Raw genomic sequence first — 21,820 nt, 5'->3', positions numbered from 1 at the left:
GAAGGGCACTTTTGTGTACTAAGAGTAGGAGGGAGACGTCTCAGGGAGGCAGAATGGAATAGGAAAAATGCAGGCTTTAGAGCCAAACAGATCTGAGTTCCAATCCTGGCTTTTTTACTTGACACCTAAGTGACCTTGAAGGGGGTTCCGAGTCTCAGTTTTCTCATCTGTCAGATGGGGATGGTTAGCTGGTTAATTAAACACATCTTTATTAGGCACCTACTGTGTACCAGCCCTTGTTCAAGGTGCTAGAGACCAGGAGTGAGCAGTACAGGTAAAGTTTCTGCTCTCATAGAGCTTACAGACTAGCAGAAGGAGATGGGCAAAAAGCAAATAATTATATAATCATCTGGTAGTGGTTAAGTGTGGGTTGGTTGTTTATACCTTAGCTCATTTCCAAAAGAGGTTGGAGAGACTAATAACATCTCAGAAGATGTCAAGATTTACTAAGATAATATATGCAAAGTGCTTACCCTAGTGCTTGCATGCAATCATTCATCTCACAGATTTTTAAGGAGCCCTGGGCCACAGCTGGGTCAGGCCCTGCTCCACGTGGGATGTGATGGGAACCAAACAGGCTTGGTTCCTACCTAGGAATATTACTAACCACCAGTGCTCTCTGGCCTTTGCTGTCAGCTTCCTTGGTGCCCATCACTGGAGGAGGCCTCTTCAAGGTGAATAGGTTAAGTAGCAGAAAGGGGCAGGATTTGTAATTAGAGGTCCTGGGTGCGAGTTTCCTTTGCCCCTTACGGGCTGCGTAATGGTGGAGCGGTACCCACTCCTCCACTGCCTGGGGTTCTCTGTCCACACGGCTGCAAGGGTGAATCCAGGCCCAGGATGAACCCGGGAATGTTCTCTGCCTCTCACGCCCTATCTTTGGTTTCCCTGGCTCTAGACCACTCGGCCCTGAGTGCGGCGAGGACCCTGTTTGTGGATGTGGAGGAGCGTGGGCCGGAGGCCATGGACGTGAAGGAGAGGAAGCCTTACCGCTCGCTGACCCGGCGCCGCGACACCGAGCGCCGCTACACCAGCTCGTCCGCGGACAGCGAGGAGGGCAAAGCCCCGCAGAAATCCTACAGCTCCAGCGAGACCCTGAAGGCCTACGACCAGGACACCCGCCTAGCCTATGGCAGCCGCGTCAAGGACATTGTGCCTCAGGAGGCCGAGGAATTCTGCCGCACAGGTGAGGGCAAGGCCGAGGGGGCGGGGCCCGGGCGCAGGTGAGCTTGGCTCAGGTAGGCATGGGCTCGGGTGGGCGTGGCGCAGGTGGGCGTGACACAGGTGAGCTGGAACACCAGTTGGGGTGCCATATAAACAGCAAGTCTCTGCCATTTGGGCACTTGGACCTGGTAAAAAGCCTGCCCTGTAGTTCATTCTTATTTATTTTCTCGCTCACCCACTTCCCTGGCATAGTGAGATGGTTAGGAGCTGGGCTCCAGTGTTTGTCTACCTGCCTAGAGCTGAGTTAGGCTCCCCTCTAAGCCTCAGTCCTCAACTGTTAGATGGCCGTGAGAAGCCTCCCTAGTGCACTGAATTGTCATGAGGACTTAATGAGATGGCCTTTAAGTGGTAAGCATGATAATACCAAGTAAGTGCTGAATAAATGTTAGTTCCTAGTTTTGCTATTCATTCAACAAATGTATTTAGCAGTTTCTTTGTGTCAAGCCCTGTGTGACCTTGAGAGGAAGACCTTACTGAGATGGTTAGACATGAAAACTTAGTAATTTGTAGAATATTCTGGTGCCTGGCTCCCTCTCCTGCACTTTCTACCTACAGTAGTCCCCAAAGCCTATCCATCCTGCCCCAGTATTCAAATCCATTCTTCTTAGCCATTCCCTCTGACACTTCCCAGTGCAAACCATTATCATTTTTCTTGGAGGATTAACCACAACCACCCCCCTTCACCCAGAGCTGCCTGCCTTGAGCCATTCTCTGTACTGCAGCCAGATGAAGCTTGGGGGTGACTCCCTGTTGCCCTTAAACTGAGCTCCCCCTAGCATAGAACTCTTTCCCCAAATCCGTTTCTGTTTTTCTAGACTTTTTTTATCCCCTAACTCTCCACACTCCACCACTCATGGGCCAGCCCTGCTGAACTGCTCAGGCTTCCAGACCTGCCATGATATTTCTTTCCTACCCTGGTGCCTCAGTGATTCCTGTTTTTCTGCCTGCAGAGGCTTGAGCCCTCTTTGATGCCTGTTGGGTCATGACCGATGCCTGACAATTTGTGCAGCCCACCCTGATTTTGCTCTGCCCTTCTCCCCCTTCACAGACAGGGCAGCTGAGCACTGTGCTATGTAATTTATATGCCTTTCGACAATGTTATTTAATTCTCATAACAACCCCAGGGTGAATCATTTGCTCAAGATCGCAGAGGTAAGAGGAGCTGGCCACACACACAGACAGAGCACACCTATGGCCTCTTCATTTCCATTCTCTCCCACAGGCCTATGTCCATGTGAAAGCTGACCTGTTCTGCCTGTGAGGCTTGAAAAATGAGCAGTCCCTTTCCCAGCTTATGGTTAAGGCTCCAACTCTGGCATCAAACAGACCTAGATTTGGACTGTGGCTCTGCCATTTTTAGTATTCTCAGCTACTTCACCTGTGCAAACAGATAAACAGTACCTAATAGGTGGTAAGGATTGATGAGAACTGTAAATAAAACACTTGACACCAGTACCTGGCACAGAACAGATGCTTCAGACATGCTGCCTGTTATTAATTGTCATCTCTGGATCTCACCAAAGAGAAGAGACAAAATGGTCTCTGAAAGCTTTTCTCTTGCTCTGTCCTGTCCATAAGTGACAGAGCTCAGTGAGCCCTGGTTGGCTTGGACCTAGCACATGAGGCTCAAGGAAGGGGCAGCTCTTTGTCTTTGTAAATAACAAATAAGCATTCTCATCTCATAGGCTGGCATGTGCGTAGCAGTTTACAAAATACTCTCCTTCAAATTATCACCCTGGATCCGCAAAAATCCTTTGAAGGTAGCAGGTCATAGATTATCATCCCATTTTAAAGACAAGAACATTGAAGCTCAGGTGATCAGCAGCCCAAGATTGCACAGCTAGATGTTGAGTGAGATGGGATGTCAACTCGTGCCCCGGGGCCTCAGAAAAGAGGCCAAAAAGGACATAAAGCAAGTAAACCATGAGGACTTCTTAAATTGGATGAAGTAAATCTTCCAGACTCACACATCAGAGGAGCTGGCTGGCTCAACAGGATCATGGAACCCTTAGAGTGAGCCCTTACCTTGCATTTCCCCAGTCCCGAGATGTCTTAACTCACTCGTATTGATGCTGAGTCTGGCTGCTTAAAAGGGTATGCAGGACTAGCCTGATGGAAATCAATGCAGCCCAGGCTGTTTGTTGCAAATAAATTTGATTTTTCACTTGATGTAAGAGTCATTATTCGTAACATGTGAGTGGCTTCTCTTTGAGAGGGCCGGCCGAACAGAGCACAGATAGAACTGTGGATGGGGACAGGGGGCAAGCAGGACAGAGGAGTGTAGATCAGAGAGCGGCCAGGGAGTGTGATATGCAGGGAGAGCAGGAAGCAGACTGAGGAATTCAGGCTCTAATTTGGCATTTTCTTTTTCTTAGAAGGAGAGCAGAATCAGAGGGCAGATTGGAGTAGGGCACAGAGGAGTGGTATGCAAAATACTTAACATCTGGTTGGCCCAGCCTCTAACCAATTGGAATGTCTGCCTGGCCACTGAGCAGAGCCCACAGGCTTCTTTTATGCCTGGTCCGCTGACATTAACCCTTTGTTTAGTAACTGGATCATGAGGAGATTGGGGGTATTGGGAAGGGGCTGGAGCAGCCAGAGCAGAGGCTGAAAGGCACTGGGTGTGGAAGGAGGCACTGAGGTGGCTTGGCACAAGTTATTTACCAAGCTGTGTGGAAGTACTTCATGACGGTAACCTGGCATCAAGGCTGTCCCAGCCTGAGCCAGCTGAGTAGGCGGCCTGAGATACACCTCCACCCACCACCACAGCCTAGCGCAGCAGCTTGCATTTCAGCAGCACCCCAGCTGGTCTCTCCTCCCTGCTTCCTTGTCCCCTTATCTGTTGTCCAGAGTACTGCCAGAGTGTGTGCGTGTGTGCGTGTGCATGCTGGTGCGTGCATGTGCGTGTGCATGTGTGTGCGCACGTGTGTGCGCTCGAGTGTGCATGTGTGCGCGTGTGTGCGCATGTGCGTGTTTGCGCATATGTGTGTGCACGTGTGTTCGTGTGTGTGTGCACGTGTGTGCACGCTCGTGTGTGTGCTTGTGTGCATGTGTGTGTGTGAGCGCACGTTTGTGTGTGTGTGCATGTGTGTGGTTACCTAACTTTTACAGGGCACCTGCTCTGCAGCAGGTGTGATAGGTGTTAGATTCAGATAATTAGGACACACCCGGGGAGCACAGGGTTATCTGTAAGAGTGAGACACACCATTATAATAAGACAGCATCTCTGCTGGCTCCCCTCCTACCTCTCCGGCAGTTCTTTCTTGCTTTCCTTTGCAGGCTTGTCCTATTCAGTCCTGGCCAACGAGGCCTTTAAAGCTTGGCCATCCACCTCTTCTGCTTTCTAACTTGTCATTCTCCACATTCACTCTCATCGCAAACCTCTCCTCTAAGCTCCTCACCCCAATATCCTACCTTCTGCTCCTGCGCTCCCAGAACACTCTGTGGATCTCCCCACTTTGAACTTGCACACTTAATCATGTGTTTGGTTGTGTCTCTCCTACCCACCAGAGAGTTCTGTAAAGTTGGGCACTGTATCCTATTCACTGCTGTATCTCTGTACAGACCCAGGGCCAGCGTGACTTGGTTTAAATGTGAGTTCTGCCTGATTATAAGTCCAGTTCTCCAGATCATCACGTTAAGTGGAATCTGACCGTTACTGCCTTTGTATACTCCCTCTTCCTTTTCCCTGCAACACATTCCTGGAAATACTAGAAGTATGGGAGAAGCTGTCCCTGAATAGACATTGAATTCACATGCAGGAGTGACAGGGAGGCTAGTTTTCCATGACGTCAGCATTATCTTTGTCACTCAAGTACTAATCCTAGGTGACCTTCTCTTACCCACGTCCTCCCCAGCCTCTGTCCTAGGCATTGCCAGGCCTGCCCAAGCCCTCAAGAGACCTGTCTCTGCCAGTTCCCCATCACAGACCCACTTGGGATGAGGAAGCAGCAGGCACAGCCTTTTTCCTGGTGTGAGGCTGACTTTTCTCTGCCAGTCCCCATCTTCTTCACTCTTAAGCTTCAGGCTTTCTTGACCTGGCCAGAAAGGAATTTCTGGCTCCAAGGGAGACATTTAGATCTCATTGACTGGGCTTCTGCCCTGCTCAGGACTTGCTGACAAGTCCTCCCTGGAAAAGGAGACCTGAAGCCCTCAATTCATTTTAACGAGCATTTATTGAGCCCCTTCTGAGTACTGCATTTTTGTTCTAGGAACAGAGATTTAAGAATAAGCATGAGCAAAACATGGTGCCTGCCCTTGTTGAGGTCACCTCCAGCAGAGGGGTAGACCCTTAAACAACTCTACTGTGCAGTATGACCAGGCCCAAGGACTCTGGAAGGAGCTTGGAGAAAGTGACAGTGAATTCTGCACAGGTGTTGGTATTGGGGTAGACTTCACAGAGCAGGAGCCATTTGAGTTGAGGCTTAAGGGAAATGGAGGGTTCAGGCTGGTGAAGAGGGGGCAGAAAAAGCCCTCCAGGCAGAGGCAATCACTTGAGTAAAGGCATGGGCATAGAATGCCACAGCAAGTTCAAAGAACGACAGTGAGCCCTGGGGTAAGAAGGCCGGGCTTCAGGCAGAGGCAGAGGCAGAGGCAGACCACGTCTCAGTGCCCTAACCAAGTTCACCTGTGTTTCCTCCCAGGTGCCAATTTCACCCTGCGGGAGCTGGGGCTGGAAGAAGTGACGCCCCCTCACGGAACCCTGTACCGGACAGACATTGGCCTCCCCCACTGCGGCTACTCCATGGGGGCTAGCTCTGATGCCGACATGGAGGCTGACACGGTGCTGTCCCCTGAGCACCCCGTGCGGCTGTGGGGCCGGAGCACACGGTCAGGGCGCAGCTCCTGCCTGTCCAGCCGGGCCAATTCCAACCTCACACTCACCGACACCGAGCACGAAAACACTGAGACTGGTGAGTGGCTGGTTTGGTGTGTGCCGGGTGCCTTGGTGGTGGGGCCGGGGTTTTATTTACAATATTGATTTCCTGCTCCATTGCCTGGGGCTCTGGTGAAGTTGGTGAAAAATTGCTTTACTCTCAGGGGTCAAAAGTCAGAGTGTTTTGCAGAGTCACGTGAAATGCCTACCCATGAGTGACATGCCAGAGATTGGGTCGCTGCTCTTTCCTTCCGGATTAGGGAGGCGCATAAGTCTCTGGGTCGTTGCTTATAAGGTGCCTGTGTGCAGGGGAGAAGAGAGGGCATGGGGCAGTGGTAACAGATCCCCCATAGTTTATCCTCTATCAAATCAGCAAGGCCTGGTCCTGCCTGAATCCTGCTCGTGCCATCTCTAGCTCCAGGTGCTCAGCAGTCCTGGGCAACCTCCAGGAACACTGTCCCGCATCAGCATCTTATGTTGTTCAGAGGATGGCTTCCAAACAAAAACTGTCATTTGGGGATACCTTAAAACTTGAGGTTTAGGGAAGATGTTGTCAAAGGGTACAGAGTTTCAATTAGGACGAATGTGTTTTTGAAATCTATTGCACAGCATGGTGACTAAAGTTAATAATAATGCATTATATATTTCCAAGTTGCTGAAAGAGTAGATTTTTAAATATTCTCACCACAAAAAAATAAGTATGTGAGATGAGGGATATGTTAATTAACTTGATTTAATCATTCCACAGTGTATTTAGGTATCAAAACATCATATTGTGCCCTATAAATATATACAATTGTTATCTGTCTATTAAAAATAAAAAGAAAGTGAAAAGACAAAAAAAATAAACTTTAACAATTAAAACTTGAAGCTTTGCTGCAGCTTCCCCCTGATCCCAGGAAGTGCCAGCTGCACACTCCTTATTCCACTCTCCTCCCTGAGGCTCCTTCCCAAGGCCTGAGAGAGGCTGTGGGAGGAAAAGATGACACCTGGTTCACACACCTCCTTTTCATGGTGGAGGAAAGGGGGGCCAGTTTCAGCGTCTTCCTCTTTCTCCCTTGGGACCTTGCTGGCAGAATTCTGAGGGGCTCTGAGTCGAACGTGGTCCTGCATGGAGACTAGCTCCCGGGGGGAATCTCCCCTTCTGTATATTTCATGACCTACCAGCTCTTGGGCAGCTTTACTGAGCCAGGTCAGCACCGAGGTGGGTCCTGCCGGGTTCTGGCAGCAAAGGAAAGAGTGGCAGAGCCCAGGAACAGCCCCAGCACCTGGAGGGCTGTTTCTGGGAAGCCCAGTGAAGAGGAGGCCCGCTGGTGCTTCCACACCAGAGCCAGCAAAGGGGTAGGGGGAGGGCAGTCTGAATTATTAATAGAACAGGAAGCACCTAGCCCGGTGCCAGTGCCCCCTGCTGGCTTCTAGCTTCAAATGTAGATCCTCGCCCTGGATTCCCCTGGATCAGGGCAGGCACCAGGTCAGAGATGAGGCTTAGAGGGGTTAGTCTCTGAAGAGGAGGCTCCAACTGAGTGGTGCAAAACCAAGATTGATCCCCAGATTGGGGATGGGCAGGAGACCACACATGGTCAGGGTCAGGTGGAGAAATGTATCCCCTTAGGGTCCAGAGTCCCATGCAGCAGAGTTCCAAAGGTGCATCCTGCCAGAGCACTAACATGTTCACTTAGGGAGCCTGCGTACTTGTCTAGGGGTGGGAGGGTGGCAATGGCTTGGCTACTGGGTACTGGCTTGGCAGTGTCACTCTCCCTTGGTCCCCAGCCAGCCCTGTGAAGGGGTCAATGACCTCAGTACCAGAAGAGTTTCCCTCTCTCTGGTGGGATACCACCCACACTCCCTCACCCACCTTCCCAAGGCCATACCCAGCCAGCAGCCCTGCTTCTCCCCACCCCGACCACGCACTGAACTTGAGCACTAAATTGAAGGGCAGTGCAGGGCCTGGCACAAAGAGAATAGGGTCTGTGCCACCACACCACAGCAGGTAGGGAGCCTCAGTTCTATTACTGGTCTAGGGTGTGGCATTGGGTAAATTGCATCCTTTCTTGGGACCTCAGTTTCCTCATCTATAAAATAAATAGTTTAAATGAAATTAGCATTCCCTGATCTGAGAATGTTAGTTCTTAGATGGGGTAGGGGGCTGTTCTGTGGTCAAATAATGTAGGAAACACTGAATCAAACAAACTTAAACCAGTTTCTTTACTGCAGGGCTTCTTAGAGTTTTTAAGACGTTAATGTGCATGCTAATGGATAAATTACCAAGGGGGGATGTATGCAGCATTCCCCAAATCGATTTGACCACAGAACTTTTTTATTCTCAGAGCATCTGGTGGGACCAGTATTCTAATAAACACTTTTTGGGTCTAGCTGAGCTAAATGACCTGTAGGCCCTTCTAGATGTAGAATTCTTGGATTCTAAGTGCATGCACAAGATGAAGGTGTGCAAGAGGAAAATGATAATAATAACAGCATTAATACTTAATAGTTGTATGGCTGGGCATGGTGGTTCAGGCCTGTAATCCCAGCACTTTCAGAGGCTGGGGTGGATGGATTGCTTGAGGCCAAGAGTCCAAGACCAGCCTGGGCAACACAGCAAAACCCCATCTCTATTAAAAATACAAAAATTAGCCAGGCATGGTGGTACACACCTGTAATCCCAGCTACTCAGGAGGCTGAGGCAGGAGAATCACTGGAACCCCAGAGGCAGAGGTTGCTGTGAGCCAAGACTGCACCACTGCACTCCAGCCTGGGCAACAGAGCTAGACTCTGTCAAAAAAAAAAAAAAAAAAAAAAATTACCTCAACCTGAGCACAGCGCTAACTGCTTTAGCTATATTATCTCATTTACTCCCCCTACAACCCTTTGAAGAAGGTTTTATTATCCCCATTGCATACAGTAAGGAAACCACAGCCCAGAGAAGTTAAGAAACCTGCATAGGTCACACAGCTAGCAAAATGAGATTGGAATTCAAGCCTATATGACTCTAAAATCTTTACTCTTACAGCCCTAGTTACAGTGAGTTCCCTCTGTAGCAAAATACTTGGGTTATTTGTTCTTTTGAAGCCTTCTTGCCATGGTAACAAATGATCACTTTCCATGACGTCATGACAGAAACAGGTGCACACTGCCCACATTATTGTATATTCTCTGAGAGCTGAATTACAGCTGAATTAAGCCTCTGTTGGGTGATAATGACATATTAATCAAGCCTGAAGAGTTTCAGCCTTTGATAATGGGACGAAGAAATGGCTGCCTGCTCCCCTGGCCATGTTGTCATCTCTTTATGATCATCCATTTCCACACTGGCCACAGAACTCAAAGCCTCACTGTACTCAGGGTAGATGGGTGGGCAGAGGAGGTAGGCAGATGAATCTAATAAAGGGCTTCTGTTTCCCACATCCCTTCCAAGCCTGGACTCTCTAAACCTAGACTCCCGATAGGTGCCCAAAGGTTGTCTACTTGCTCTTGGTTGGGAAGTTACATTAACAGCTTTGTTATGCATTACTCAGATCTAAATCATGACAGCAATCATGGGAATGGCTCCCTTTTATTCACTGATTAGGTTCACGTTCCTCTTACACTATTATCTCCCCAACTTATAGCGGAGGAAACTGAGGCACAGAGAGATTAAAGGCTGTACACAGGGCCACATATCTAGTTGTGCTGGAGCCAGGCTCTACCACAAAAGTCTTGGTTCCTTTTACCCTGTCTCTCCCTTTTCTTTTACCTTCCCCCTCTCCCATCTTTCTCTAGTTCCTCCTGACCTCATCAAACCCCCGGGCCCCAGCCAGTGCTCTCCTTTTCTTTTGATGAGAACTCGGATCTCACCATCAGAACAGGGCTCAGTTCCATTGAACCTGTCAATCAACAGATCACAGTGTGGTCACTTCTCAGGGGTAGAGCAAAGGCAGCAACCTCGTGCTATGGGCCTACCACTGTACATGTGCAATTGCCTTTAATCTCCCTGGCAACTCAGTGGCATTCCCATTTGCCAAATGGGAAACCTGAGGCTCCAAACTGAGACACAATAGCCTGCGAGTCACCAAGTTGGCAGAGCTTATATTTGAAGTCTGGTCTCTCTGAGTCCTTTGCCTGCCTCCGTTTGAGTCTGCAGGCGTCCTCAGCTCTCAGTTGAGGCCACCAAAAATGTGCAACCAAGTTCTCAGAGATCCTTACCAGATAAATGTAAAATGTGAAGCATAACCCCCAGCAACCTCCAGCCACAGGAATATTTACTCTGCCTCCACACCCGGCCTTGCATTAGTCAATAGTAATTGTCAACAGTATTGATAGCGGTGGAGGCTTTTGCTGAGGTCACAGTGATGCTGCATGCAGCTGCCATCAATAATAACTTTTATGGGGTCCATTAAAGACAATTTCTTCCCCTGAAGGTTAATGTCAGCAGCTTTTATGTCACTGCTTAATATCTAAAATAAATACAGAATTGACTGGGTAATGTAAACACAAATCTTCCTACTAGGGGCCTTCAGGCAGAGCCAGCCCTCAGGCCTCTCCTCTCCTGCCTTGAGAGGCCAACAGGCTGAAGCCGCGGGGGCTGGGGTGGGGGGGTAGTGAGAAGCTCGCCTGTCAGGAACACAGTCGGCATGCAATAGATGTTTTTTAGAAAGCAGAGGTTGCAATTCGAGCTTCGCTCCCAAGCACTGGGTCAAGCTGACACAGTGTCCTTTGTGGGTTCATTCTGTAATTCGTCCCACAGCTATGCTGAGCTCCTTCAGTGTGCAGCATGATTCTAGGATGTGGACTCTAGATGACCAGTGAGGGAGGCAGGGCTGTGACCACCTTGCAGCTCTTTAATAGAGGTGCAGCAGGCAATGTTGCAGAGTGGAAAAAGAATGCTAGTTTCAGAGTCCAGTGAGGAGACCTGGCCTCAAGTCCTGGTTGCCACAGTCCCAGCTCTGAGATCTTGGGCAAGTCATTTCACCTCTTGGAGCCACAGTTTTGTCATTTTAAAAAGAGCACGTCAGTGGTTACCAGGGACTAAGAAGAGGCTGTTGGGGAGTTATTGTTTAATGGGTACAGATTTTCGGTTTGGGATAATGAAAAAGTTCAGAGATAAGAGTAATGGATGCACAACCGTGTGACTACACTAATGCCACTGAGCTCTATTCCTCAAAATGATTAAAAAGATTAACTGTTATGTATTTTTCACAGGATAAAAAAATACAAAAACAGCATGCCATCTTCCTTCCTTGAGGTGTTGCCGTGAGCCTGTACTACACAAATGCTTCACAGCATTTGTGAAGCATCTGGTCTGTGTTGGGCCTTAATTCACGGGAGTTATTAATATTAATTTTTTAAAGAGCCGGATGATAACAATAAAGGAGCAGTTCATTTTGCCCTGAGGGTGCAAAGGCTGATTCCTTCATTCCACTCATGTTATGCATGGCGCTTGAAAGCCTAGTAGGATTTCACTGAGTGTGAGGGATCTGAGAGAGGCATTCGCAATAGAGACAATTGCATGAGCCAAGGCTTGGAGGCATGCAGAAGCATGATGGGTCTGGGGAACAGTAAGAATGTACCTGATTTAATCCCAGAGGCAAATTAAGAAATCTACTTTGAAAGGAAACAATGAAACAGAATCACAGTTACCCCTGCCCCAAATTGTCAAGCAGCCTGGTGTCAAAAGGGAAATTATTGGTTAACCTAATTAGGCAGCCAAATTGCTCATTCAGAGTCAGTAGATTAGATGAGCATCTCCAAAGCACAGTGAGAAAGGAACTCATTACCAATTAACTCCATTTATCCTCTGCTCTCCTTGGCCCCATACCCATGAGACTTGGTTTTAAAAATCTATAAGAATATCTATCATTAAGTCCCAGAGTGGTCAAAATACTGCAGCAACCCAACTCATTGTACAATGGGACACCATCTTCTAGGATGGGAAGTTAGGTCCCATCCACTAGGGTAGGGATTGGGCCCCACATTTGATTACTCTGCTGCTTGCCCCCATGCTCCCAAGAGGACTGAGGAGAGCCTGGTAGGGCCAGAGCCTCTGAGCCTCTCGGAATCTGTGAGCTAGAAAGAACCTTGGAGACAACAAGCCCACCATGTCTAAACCTTCCCTCATTTTCTAGCCAAGGACACAGAGATTTGGAGCAGTTAGGTATCTCATTGAAGGGTGCACAGCTAGTAAATGTCAGAGCCAGGGTGTGAATCCAGATCCATCCCACTACAGTGTCCATTATCCTTTTTTTGTTGTTTTTTTTTTTGAGACGGAGTCTCACTCTGTCGTCCAGGCTGAAGTGCAGTGGCACGATCTCAGCTCACTGCAAGCTCCGCTTCCAGGGTTCATGCCATTCTCCTGCCTCAGCCTCCTGAGTAGCTAGGACTACAGGTGCCCACCACCACACCTGGCTAATTTTTTTGTATTTTTAGTAGAGACGGGGTTTCACTGTGTTAGCCAGGATGGTCTCGATCTCCTGACCTTATGATCTGCCCGCCTCAGCCTCCCAAAGTGCTGGGATTACAGGCGTGAGCCACTGCGCCCGGCACATTATCCTTCTTGACCAGCGTGTTCTACAGTCTTTTTTGTTTTATAGAGACATGTTTATGTTAGCTCAACCCAAAAAATATATGAGGTCTAGGAGATGCTTCTAGCTATATCCAGAATATAAACTTCTTTGTCAGTATTAGAAACTTCCGGAAAAGAAAGTGAACCCATAACTTATTAGAAGTGATCAGGACCCAGAGATCATACTGGGCCACTCTCAAATTATGACACGCTAGAAAAATGACATTTGAAGTACATGTTTTAGAGGGTTAAAATATCCCACCAGAAGGTATCTGAGAAAGCTTTATGGAAGAAGTGCTGGCCCCTAGGTTTTGAGGGCTGGAAAGGACTGTAACAGGCAAAGAGGGGTAAGAGGGGACATTCTATGTGGGCAAAGCTTGGGGGTAAACCAAAAGAAGGTGTGTCACATGAGGCTAGAACATAAGCACGTGCAACTGGGAATAGGGTGGCAGAGTGTACTAGGAGGTAAGGTTTGCAAGTTAGCTGGATTGTCTGTCATTCCACAACTATTTGTTGAGCACCTACTATGTACCAGGCACTGTTTTAGATACTGGGGTTCCAGCAATGACCAAAACAGACAAAACTGCCCCCTCTCATGGAGATACATTCTAGTGGGAAAATTGGTGATGAACAAAGTAAAAAATAAATAACATAGGATGTTTCTCTATAATAGTTGTTATGGAAAGGGGGACAGTGAGTCCCCAGGGTGAGTCTGGGCAGTGTCGGGGGGGAGGTGCAATTGTAAAGATGGTGGCCAGAGAAGGCTTCACAGAGAAGGTGACATTTGAACATAGTCTTGCGGTAGGTGAGGGAGCAGGCTGTGGGGATGTCTGGAAGAAAAACAGTCTTGGCAGAGGGAAGGGCAGGTGCTACGGCCTTGAGGCAGGAGTGTGTGTGTGGCTAGTTTGAAAAGCAGCAAGGAGGCCAGAGTGGCTAGATGGCAGAGGAGACCAAAGAGGAGAGGGAGTAGGGGTGTGTGCAGGCCAGTGCAGGGGAGCCATGGAGGGTTCTGAGTGGAGAAGTGATGAGGTCTGACTAATACTTGAACGGGATGATTCTGGAAGCTGTGTTGAGAGTAGACTAACAGGCAAAGGCTGAAGTAGGCAGCTATTGCAGTCATCCAGGAGAGAGACAACAGATGCTCAGACCAGAGTGAGCCATAGGTGAGGAATGGGCAAGGGATGTAGTTCACTGAGGTGCGGCGGTGAGGGTAGTACCTGTACCTGTGGACGGGGATAGAACTTTCTCTTCCCTGCTCCTCCCCACCATCTTGTTAGCATTGAGGATGACTTCAAGACTCTTAAATTCTGTCACCAAATGGCTTGCCAGTACTGTAAGGACGGGGGCTCGCCCCTGATCCTTCTCCCGGCCTCACAGCTACCTTGGCCCAGTTCAGGGTCCTTTAGCCATGGCCTGTCCCATGCCATACCCCGTGCTTTCTTGTTCTTAGTCCACGGCTTTGGTGATGAGCCACATCCCTTGCCCGCTCCTCCCACCATGCTCCATCCTGCTGCATTTCATCTTGGTTTCTGACCTTGGTGCCTGACTCCCGCACCCAGCCTTGCCTTATCTTGCACATGAGACTCTTGGAACCATCATTTTTTGATACAATCTCAGCTTCCCTTTAAGCCATAATTTTAGCCCTTCCTTCTGCTTGGTTGCCTCAAGCTGCCTTAGTGAAGTTTGACCTGGGGCCTCCTCCGCATAGCACCAAATTGGCTGGAATTGCCTGTGATCTGGGAGCCAACACTGACGGCTACTAGCTTTGTTGTTCTTAGGAGTCCCTTTAAGAAGTCCTGGCCCAGATTAAATGCACCCCATAACCACTTCCCGCTGGCAAGCTCTGTGACTCTCCCTGGTGGCAGCACGTACTAACACAACAGCACCTTGCTTCTGAAAGGGAAAGGGAGGAAAAGGAAGGCTCAGAACCATGGTGAATTAAGACAGGTTGCATTCCTGAAACTGGGTTGAGACCTGCTGAGTGTGCAGAGAGGTGCAGCAAATGAGAGTTTTGTTTTTAATTTGAGACAACACGATTTTCAATTCCAATGGAAGCAACGACATGCATGATGACAAACTTCCTACCAAAAGATGTTTCAGAAGCATTTTTCCCTGTCAGTAAGCTCAGCTTTGTCCAAGGAGAGTGGTTTCTGAGGCTGCTTGAACTTCATCTGACCCAGGATGACTTCAAGGAAGAAAGAGTATAACCAACATTGGGAAAGGAGCTTCCTGCCTATGGGAGCCTAGTTCCAGTGCCAGATGTGTGGAGTCCAGGGATGAATCTGGTTTCAATTTTAGGCTGTGTCACCAGTCCTAGTGTGACTTTGACCTAGTCACTTCTCTCTGAGCATTATCATAGTTTCCCCATCAGCCAAAAAAGGTCAGTGGAATCTCAGACAGTGAGATAACTTGGAAGGAGGATAGGCTTTGGAGTCAAACTTGGAATCCCAACTCAGCTACTTAGGAATTGAGTGACTTTGTGCGAATTACTAGATATCACTGAGATGAAGAAACGGAGAAACTCAGTTTCTTCATCTGCAGCCTGGGAATGAATAACTGTCTACCTCCTAAGGTTGTAATAAGGATGGAAGGTGATCATGCATGTGAAAGAGCAGGACAGTGTTTTCAAAACTATGGGTCAACCAATCATGAAATAAATTTTATAGCTCAGCAACATCATTTAAAATAATAATAAATAGTCTGGGCACAGTGGCTCACGCCCATAATCCCAGCACTTTGGGAGGCCGAGACAGGTGGATCACTTGAGGTCAGGAGTTCAAGACCAGCCTGGCCAACATGGTGAAACCCCTACTCTACTAAAAATACAAAAATTAGCTGGGTGTGGTGGTGCGTGCCTGTAGTCCCAGCTACTCAGGAAGCTGAGGTGGGAGGATCACTTGAATCTAGGAGGCAGAAGTTGCTGTGAGCCAAGATCATGCCACTGCACACCAGCCTAGACAACAGAGTGAGACTGCATCTCAAAATAAATAAATTATTAATAATAATAATAAATAGAATAGAGAGAAGCAGAATAAGGTGTATGGCACATAGTAAGTTAAGTATTATTTTGTAAACTTTTTATTCCAGTTACAGTTTTTGTTTTTTTTTTGAGATGGAGTTTCACTCTTGTTTTCCAGGCTGGAGTGCAGTGGTGCAATCTTGGCTCACTGCAACCTCTGCATCCTGGGTTCAAGCGATCCTCCTGCCTCAGCCTCCCAAGTAGCTGGGATTACAGGTTCTGCCACCATGCCTGGCTAATTGTTTGTTTAGTAGAGATGAGCTTTCACCAGATTGGCCAGGCTGGTCTCGAACTCCTGACCTCAGATGATCCACCCACCTCAGCCTCCCAAAGTGCTGGTGTTAGAGGCATGAGCCACTGCGCCCAGCCAGTCAGTTACACTTCACACACAATACATGTAGTCGACTGTCATGTAAAATATATTTATTATTATAGGTTTTAGCAAAAACAAGCTTAAAAGATGGTAACTGGGGGCCAAGCACCATGACTCATGCCTGTAATCTCAGCACTTTGGGAGGCCACGGTGGGAGGATCACTTGAACTAAAAATAACAACAACAAAAAATAGCCAAGGATGATGGTGTGCATCTGAAGTCCCAGATACTCAGAAGACTGAGGTAGGGGCCTGGGTGATCGAGGCTGCAATGAGCTATGATTACACCACTGAACTCTAGCCTGGGCAGCAGAACAAGACCCTGTCTCAAAAAAAAAAAAAAAAAAAAGATGGTACCTGGAATATGGCTGGACCTTGTGAATGTTAATTCCCTTCCTTCAAGGACCCCTTAGCTCAAAATTTCCATGATTCATGATATAAAAGTCTTGGTCAAAAACTGCTGGCCTAGTATTTCTAGGGTCCCCTTTCTGAGAATGACTAAGTATCTCATGATTCAGCTGAAAGAAGATTGACTCCGGGATCAGAGACTTAATCAAGGTCACACAGCTTGTACAATGATAAAGCTGGAATCCCTAACTTGTAGAACCTGTACATCTCTCCTCTCTCCTCTCTCCTCTCCCAGTTCCCTCCTATGTAAATGGTCACTGGGATGATTAATAAGCTGTAGAGTAGCTATGGGCTGTGAGGACAGCAGGAAAAGCATCCCCTAACAGGGAGAGCTGACTTAGGAAGATACAAGGGCTGGATGAGGCATAAGCTGGGTTCACGCACCCACCTGGATCTCTCCAATGAGCACAAAGCAACTGGAGAGGAACCCAGAGCAGATAGCAATGGGCACAACATGAAACTAACATGTCAAGAGAAATCTGGCTTCTCCAAACCCATAGATCTTTACCACAAATTTAATTTCACACTAATCAACCCAGGCAGATGGACAGAGCACCATATAGTAATTGGTTGCTTTCCTTTGACTTCAGTCTGGAAGGGAGCATAGGGAGCAAAGGATGAAGAGGGACTCCAGGAGTTTATATGGGTTTGATACATGAAGCCCAGGAGGCAGCAATTACCCATACCCCACAAAATACCTCTTTCAGGAAGAGCCCTTAGGGATGACCAGACCTTCCCAAAACTCTCCCCAAAGTGACAAGCCCAGCTTCCTCTGATGGTGGGAAGCAGCAGCAATGAGGAAAAGGGGCATTGGACTGCAGACAGAGAACATGGGTCTGACTTCTGGCTGGTGGAGACTGTTTAGGAAGTAGCAAAGATCTATCATGGCTAAAGCCTGTGAGATTAAGAAAAGATGAGGCCAGAGAGGAGAGCTGGGTTCCATCATGGCAGGGGATGGTTCTGAATTGCTGGCTCAAGGGTTCAGCCTTTGTCCTGAAGGCGATAGGAACCACAGGGAAATTTTAAGCAGGGAGAAGTTAAAGGTGACAAATGCCTTCTCTGATTCAGGTAAGAACAAACATGACATCTAGAGTGATCTTGTTCTTGAGAAGACTACAATTGCCTTTAGCTTTGAATTACTAGCAGTTTAAATAAATAAAGCTGCAGGTCAGGCTGGAACCTACATTCATAATGCATTTGCCCTGAATAACTAACTAACCATGAACTTGTCAAGAACCTCAAGTCCCGCCTCTGCCAAATTTTGACTTTAAGAATCCTTTAGAGGGTGCCCAACTGGTTATCAGATTTTGTTTATAAAGAGTTTGTTTGCATATATAATTACTATCTTCTTGTCTTAATAAACCTGATTTAGTCTGAGTTTCCTAGAAAGCAAAGCTGAGGCAAAGATTAAAAGCTGATGCTTTATTTAGGAGAAGTCAACTCAGGAACATGAGACAAAGAAAGATGAGAAGCGAAGAAAGGTGATGTGTTACCATGCTTGCCAGTGCCTCACAACAAGCTGCAAGGAGACATACCTGGTCTCTAAGCAGGAATGCCTCCTGAGAAGGCTCTCAGGCAGGCTGTACATAGCAGTCTACTCTCCAGAGTAGTCTGTGGGAGGAAGGCAAGACAAGCTGTTAATGGGTGCTAGGCAGCAGAATTCAATGGACCCACTGGCCACAGTGGCAGCTGAAGTGCTGCCATTGGCTGAGGGGCCAGCAGATGGCGGCCCCAAGAGACTCTGAAAGAGTGCCTAAGCTGTGATGGATGCTGCTGTTAACTGCTTCTTCCTCCCTCCCTCCCTCCCTCCCTCGCCACATCCCCCCTGCTCCTTTCTCTATTTCTTTTTACTCATAAACTCTACCTGTCAATAATTACAGGAGTAATGCTCACTATTTATTATATACTTACAGTGAACCAGATAGTGTGCATGCATTAGTTCATTTCATTACCATGATCAGCCTATAAAACAAGGGTTGTTCCCCATTTAAAAGTGGGCAAAGGACATGAACAGATACTTCTCAAAAGAAGATATACATGCGGCCAACAAACATATGAAAGAAAGCTCACCATCACTGATCATCAGAGAAATGCAAATCAAAACCACAATGAGATCTCATCTCTCACCAGTCAGAATGGCTATTACTAAAAAGTCAAAAAACAACAGATGCTGGCAAGTTTACAGAGAAAAAGGAATGTTTTTGCACTGTTGGTGGGAGTGTAAATTAGTTGAACCATTTTGGAAGACAGTGTGGCAATTCCTTAAAGACCTAGAGGCAGAAATACCATTTGACCCAGCAATCCCATTACTGAGTATATACCCAAAGGAATATAAATCACTCTGTTATAAAGATACATGCACACCTATGTTCGTTGCAGCACTATTTACAATAGCAAAAACATGGAATCAACCTAAATGTCCATCAATGTTAGACTGGATAAAGAAAATGTGGTCCATATACACCATGGAATACTGTGCAGCCATAAAAGGGAGCAAGATCATGTCCTTTGCAGGGACATGGATGGAGCTGGAAGCCATTATCCTCAACAAACTAACGCAGAAACAGAAAATCAGACACTGCATGTTCTCACTTACAAGTGGGAGCTGAATGATGAGAACACATGGACACATTGCGGGCAACAACACATACTGAGGTCTGTCAGAGGTTGGTGCGACGTGGAGGGAGAGCATCAGCAAGAATAGCTAACCATGACACACATTTATTTATGTAACAAATCTGCACATCTGGCACATGTACCCCTGAACTTAAAAGTTGAAGAAGAAAAATAGGGGTTGTTATTCCCATTTTAGAGCTGATGAAATTGAAGCCTCGAAAGCATAAGTAACTTGCCAGCTAGCCAGTTACAAAGCTGATAGCTAACCCAGGGCTATCCAAATCCAAAGCTCTTACCCTAGTCATATTACCTAATGGAGACAGGAATATAGAACTACTTGAGTGAATGACTGCCAGTAATTTTACAGGTTAAAAAGCTGTCGATGTATCAGACTAGCCCCTGCAAACACACACTTGGTGACTCCAACTTATAAGCACATACTCTGGACCCAGGCTGCCTGGTTTGGAATCCTAGCACTTCCACTTATTAGCTGTGTTACCTTGTGTTAAACAAGGCAGGTCTCTTCATCTCTGCATGCCTGGGTCTTCTCACCCGTAAAATGGGGATAATTCTGGTATCTCTCTCACAGTGTGGTTGTAAGGATTAAATGAGGTAAGAAAGTTAAAGCACTTAGAATCGTGTCTGACACACAGGAAGTGCTATTTAAGTGTATGTTGTTAAATGCATTGCACTTCATGATTTACAAAGTGTTTTCGTATTTTGTTTAACATTTGTGACAAGCTTTGAGGTAGATATCGGCCTCATTCTCATTTGGAAGTGCTCTCGAGATCATGCAGCTGGCCCATGGTGGAGATGGGATTCAACCCCAGGTCTATCTGACTCCACATGCGTGCACAGCTGTTCACAACTCTCTCTGGCAGCTGGTCAGCCTGGCTCTAACTGCCAGAGACAATTCCCTAGGTACCAGGACCAAGTGTGAAAAGGCTCCAGTCAGCCCGATTATCTTCAGGCCACTTTCTCCCAGTTTGCTCTGTGAGAAGGATCCTTCTTCTGGAAGAAACTCTCCCTCAAATAAATAGCCAAATTCTTTCCGTCCCAAACACCGAAGAGGGATTTTCTTTCTGCCATCGCTCAGCAGCCTGGCTCCTAAATGAGTTCGCTGTACTTAGTTTGTGTAGTACCTTAACTACGAAACAAATTGCTTTCCTGAATGTGCCTCCAAAAAGGAAATAAGTGTATGGAACAAACCAGGTTCAAAGCATGGTATAAACAAAGGGAAATTGTTTGCAATTCCGGCTGCTTGTAAAGATGCAAGAGGGAGGAGAGAAGAGCCCTCATGGATGTGAAGTGGGCTGTGAAAGGGCAGAAGAAGGTGCTTCAAATAGGAACCAAACGGGCTAAGTCAGAAGTTAGACAGCAATTAGAAGTGAGGTGCCTCCAGGCTTCTCTCTCTCGCACTCTGCATGCAGCCTCACCTGGTAGCAAAAAGAGGGAAACCGCTTAAGCCCAAAGGATATGCCCTTCTCTCTACCTGCATCCACAGCCTTCAATAATTTATAACCTCAGGACTAGAGCTAGTGCTAAAAGATGGATTTTATTTTGAAAAAAGATTGTGTCATTTTTTTCCCCAGATTTCAAAATGTCTTAAAGGGTCTGCTCTGGCAGCCTGGCCATTATTATTCACATTTAGGGAGTGCATAATAGCTCACAATTCCCTTTAATACCTGACATTTCATAAATCATGACATCATCTCCCCAGTCCAGGGCACCTGAGCCCATACCCTGGCTTTAAATCCTGACAGTGGCCCTTTGGCCTTGAAGCCTGGGTCCGGATGTGCCCAAGGTTCAATAAGTTGCTAAAAGCATTTACAGGACACAGCATAAAGTGGGGCTTACAATATTTGTTACAGCAAAAGGGAAAAAAAAAGCAAATCAGCAAAGAGAAAAGGTTCATGGGACAAAGTTCGGAGAAAGCCGGGCAAAAGCTTCCAAGAGTTTTTCTCTCAGCAGAGTCATGCGGGAAGTGCTCTGTTCCTACAGCCAGGAGCTGTGATGACACCTACAAAGTGCTGTTTACCATAGAAGCTCAAGACTCAGGGCCCCAAGTGTTGATCAGGTGCTAGTCACATAGGTGCCCTCTGCCTAGCATGCACCAAATTCCAAATTCCCAGAAGGAAATAAGGTGTTTAACATACACTCATTATTGGTACAATCTAGGCACAGTACGATCTAGGCCCAGATAGCCACTCCTATCACTTAGGACATAGGCAACTGTTTACCAGCCAGGCTCTCAGGCACCAGCCCAAGGCCAGCCTTGCAAGCAGAGCTTTCTAAGGACGCAGTCTTCGGCCTGCTATGTGAACTCCTTTCTGCTCCCTGCCTCTTGGACTGCCCTCCTGTTTGATTAGTGAGTGGCCCTAGCAGATCCCCCTAGTATATACTTCTCAGGACAGCCTTGTAGTTCTTTCTCTAGTCATCATCCTCCATGCAGTAACTCTTAGAGAGTGATTATAAACTTTATGAGAAATTCTGATAAAGTACATTGCTAATGCTGATAATGAAAGTGGAGAGAAAAATGAAATGATGCATCCTGAGTAGCAGGGGGAAAAGCCATGTCCAAATGACTCTCACAGTGGGCCAATGCTACTTGGTCCATAGTTATACTGATGAACTGGGGACTGGGGGAGGGAATTGTGCTGCCCAGTGACTATCTGTGTGCTGCTCCCATTCAGCAATCTGTGCCAGGCAAGGTGCTAGTGCTGCCTGGCTGCAGAAAGGCTAAGTGGAGCTGACATGGTCTCTACCCCAG

The 21,820-nt window shown here is 47.3% G+C and overlaps 1 protein-coding gene across 20 annotated transcripts in view; it reads left to right on the top strand.

Moving 5' to 3' along the window:
• The window catches only part of TENM4 (teneurin transmembrane protein 4), a 3,040,222-nt gene that overhangs the window by 2,625,946 nt on the left and 392,456 nt on the right, over positions 1 to 21,820 (top strand). For all 20 annotated transcript variants that reach the window (XM_054526090.2, XM_063711315.1, XM_054526091.2 and 17 more), the window contains 2 exons: positions 896 to 1,183; positions 5,865 to 6,134. In XM_054526090.2, the coding sequence (XP_054382065.1) occupies positions 896 to 1,183; positions 5,865 to 6,134 (558 nt within the window). The remainder of the gene's footprint in view (positions 1 to 895; positions 1,184 to 5,864; positions 6,135 to 21,820) is intronic.

The sequence above is a fragment of the Pongo abelii genome, chromosome 9, assembly GCF_028885655.2.
Source record: "Pongo abelii isolate AG06213 chromosome 9, NHGRI_mPonAbe1-v2.0_pri, whole genome shotgun sequence".
Taxonomy (NCBI): domain Eukaryota; kingdom Metazoa; phylum Chordata; class Mammalia; order Primates; family Hominidae; genus Pongo; species Pongo abelii.
The sequence above is the reverse complement of the archived record's forward strand: the minus strand, read 5'-3'. Positions and strand labels throughout refer to the sequence as shown.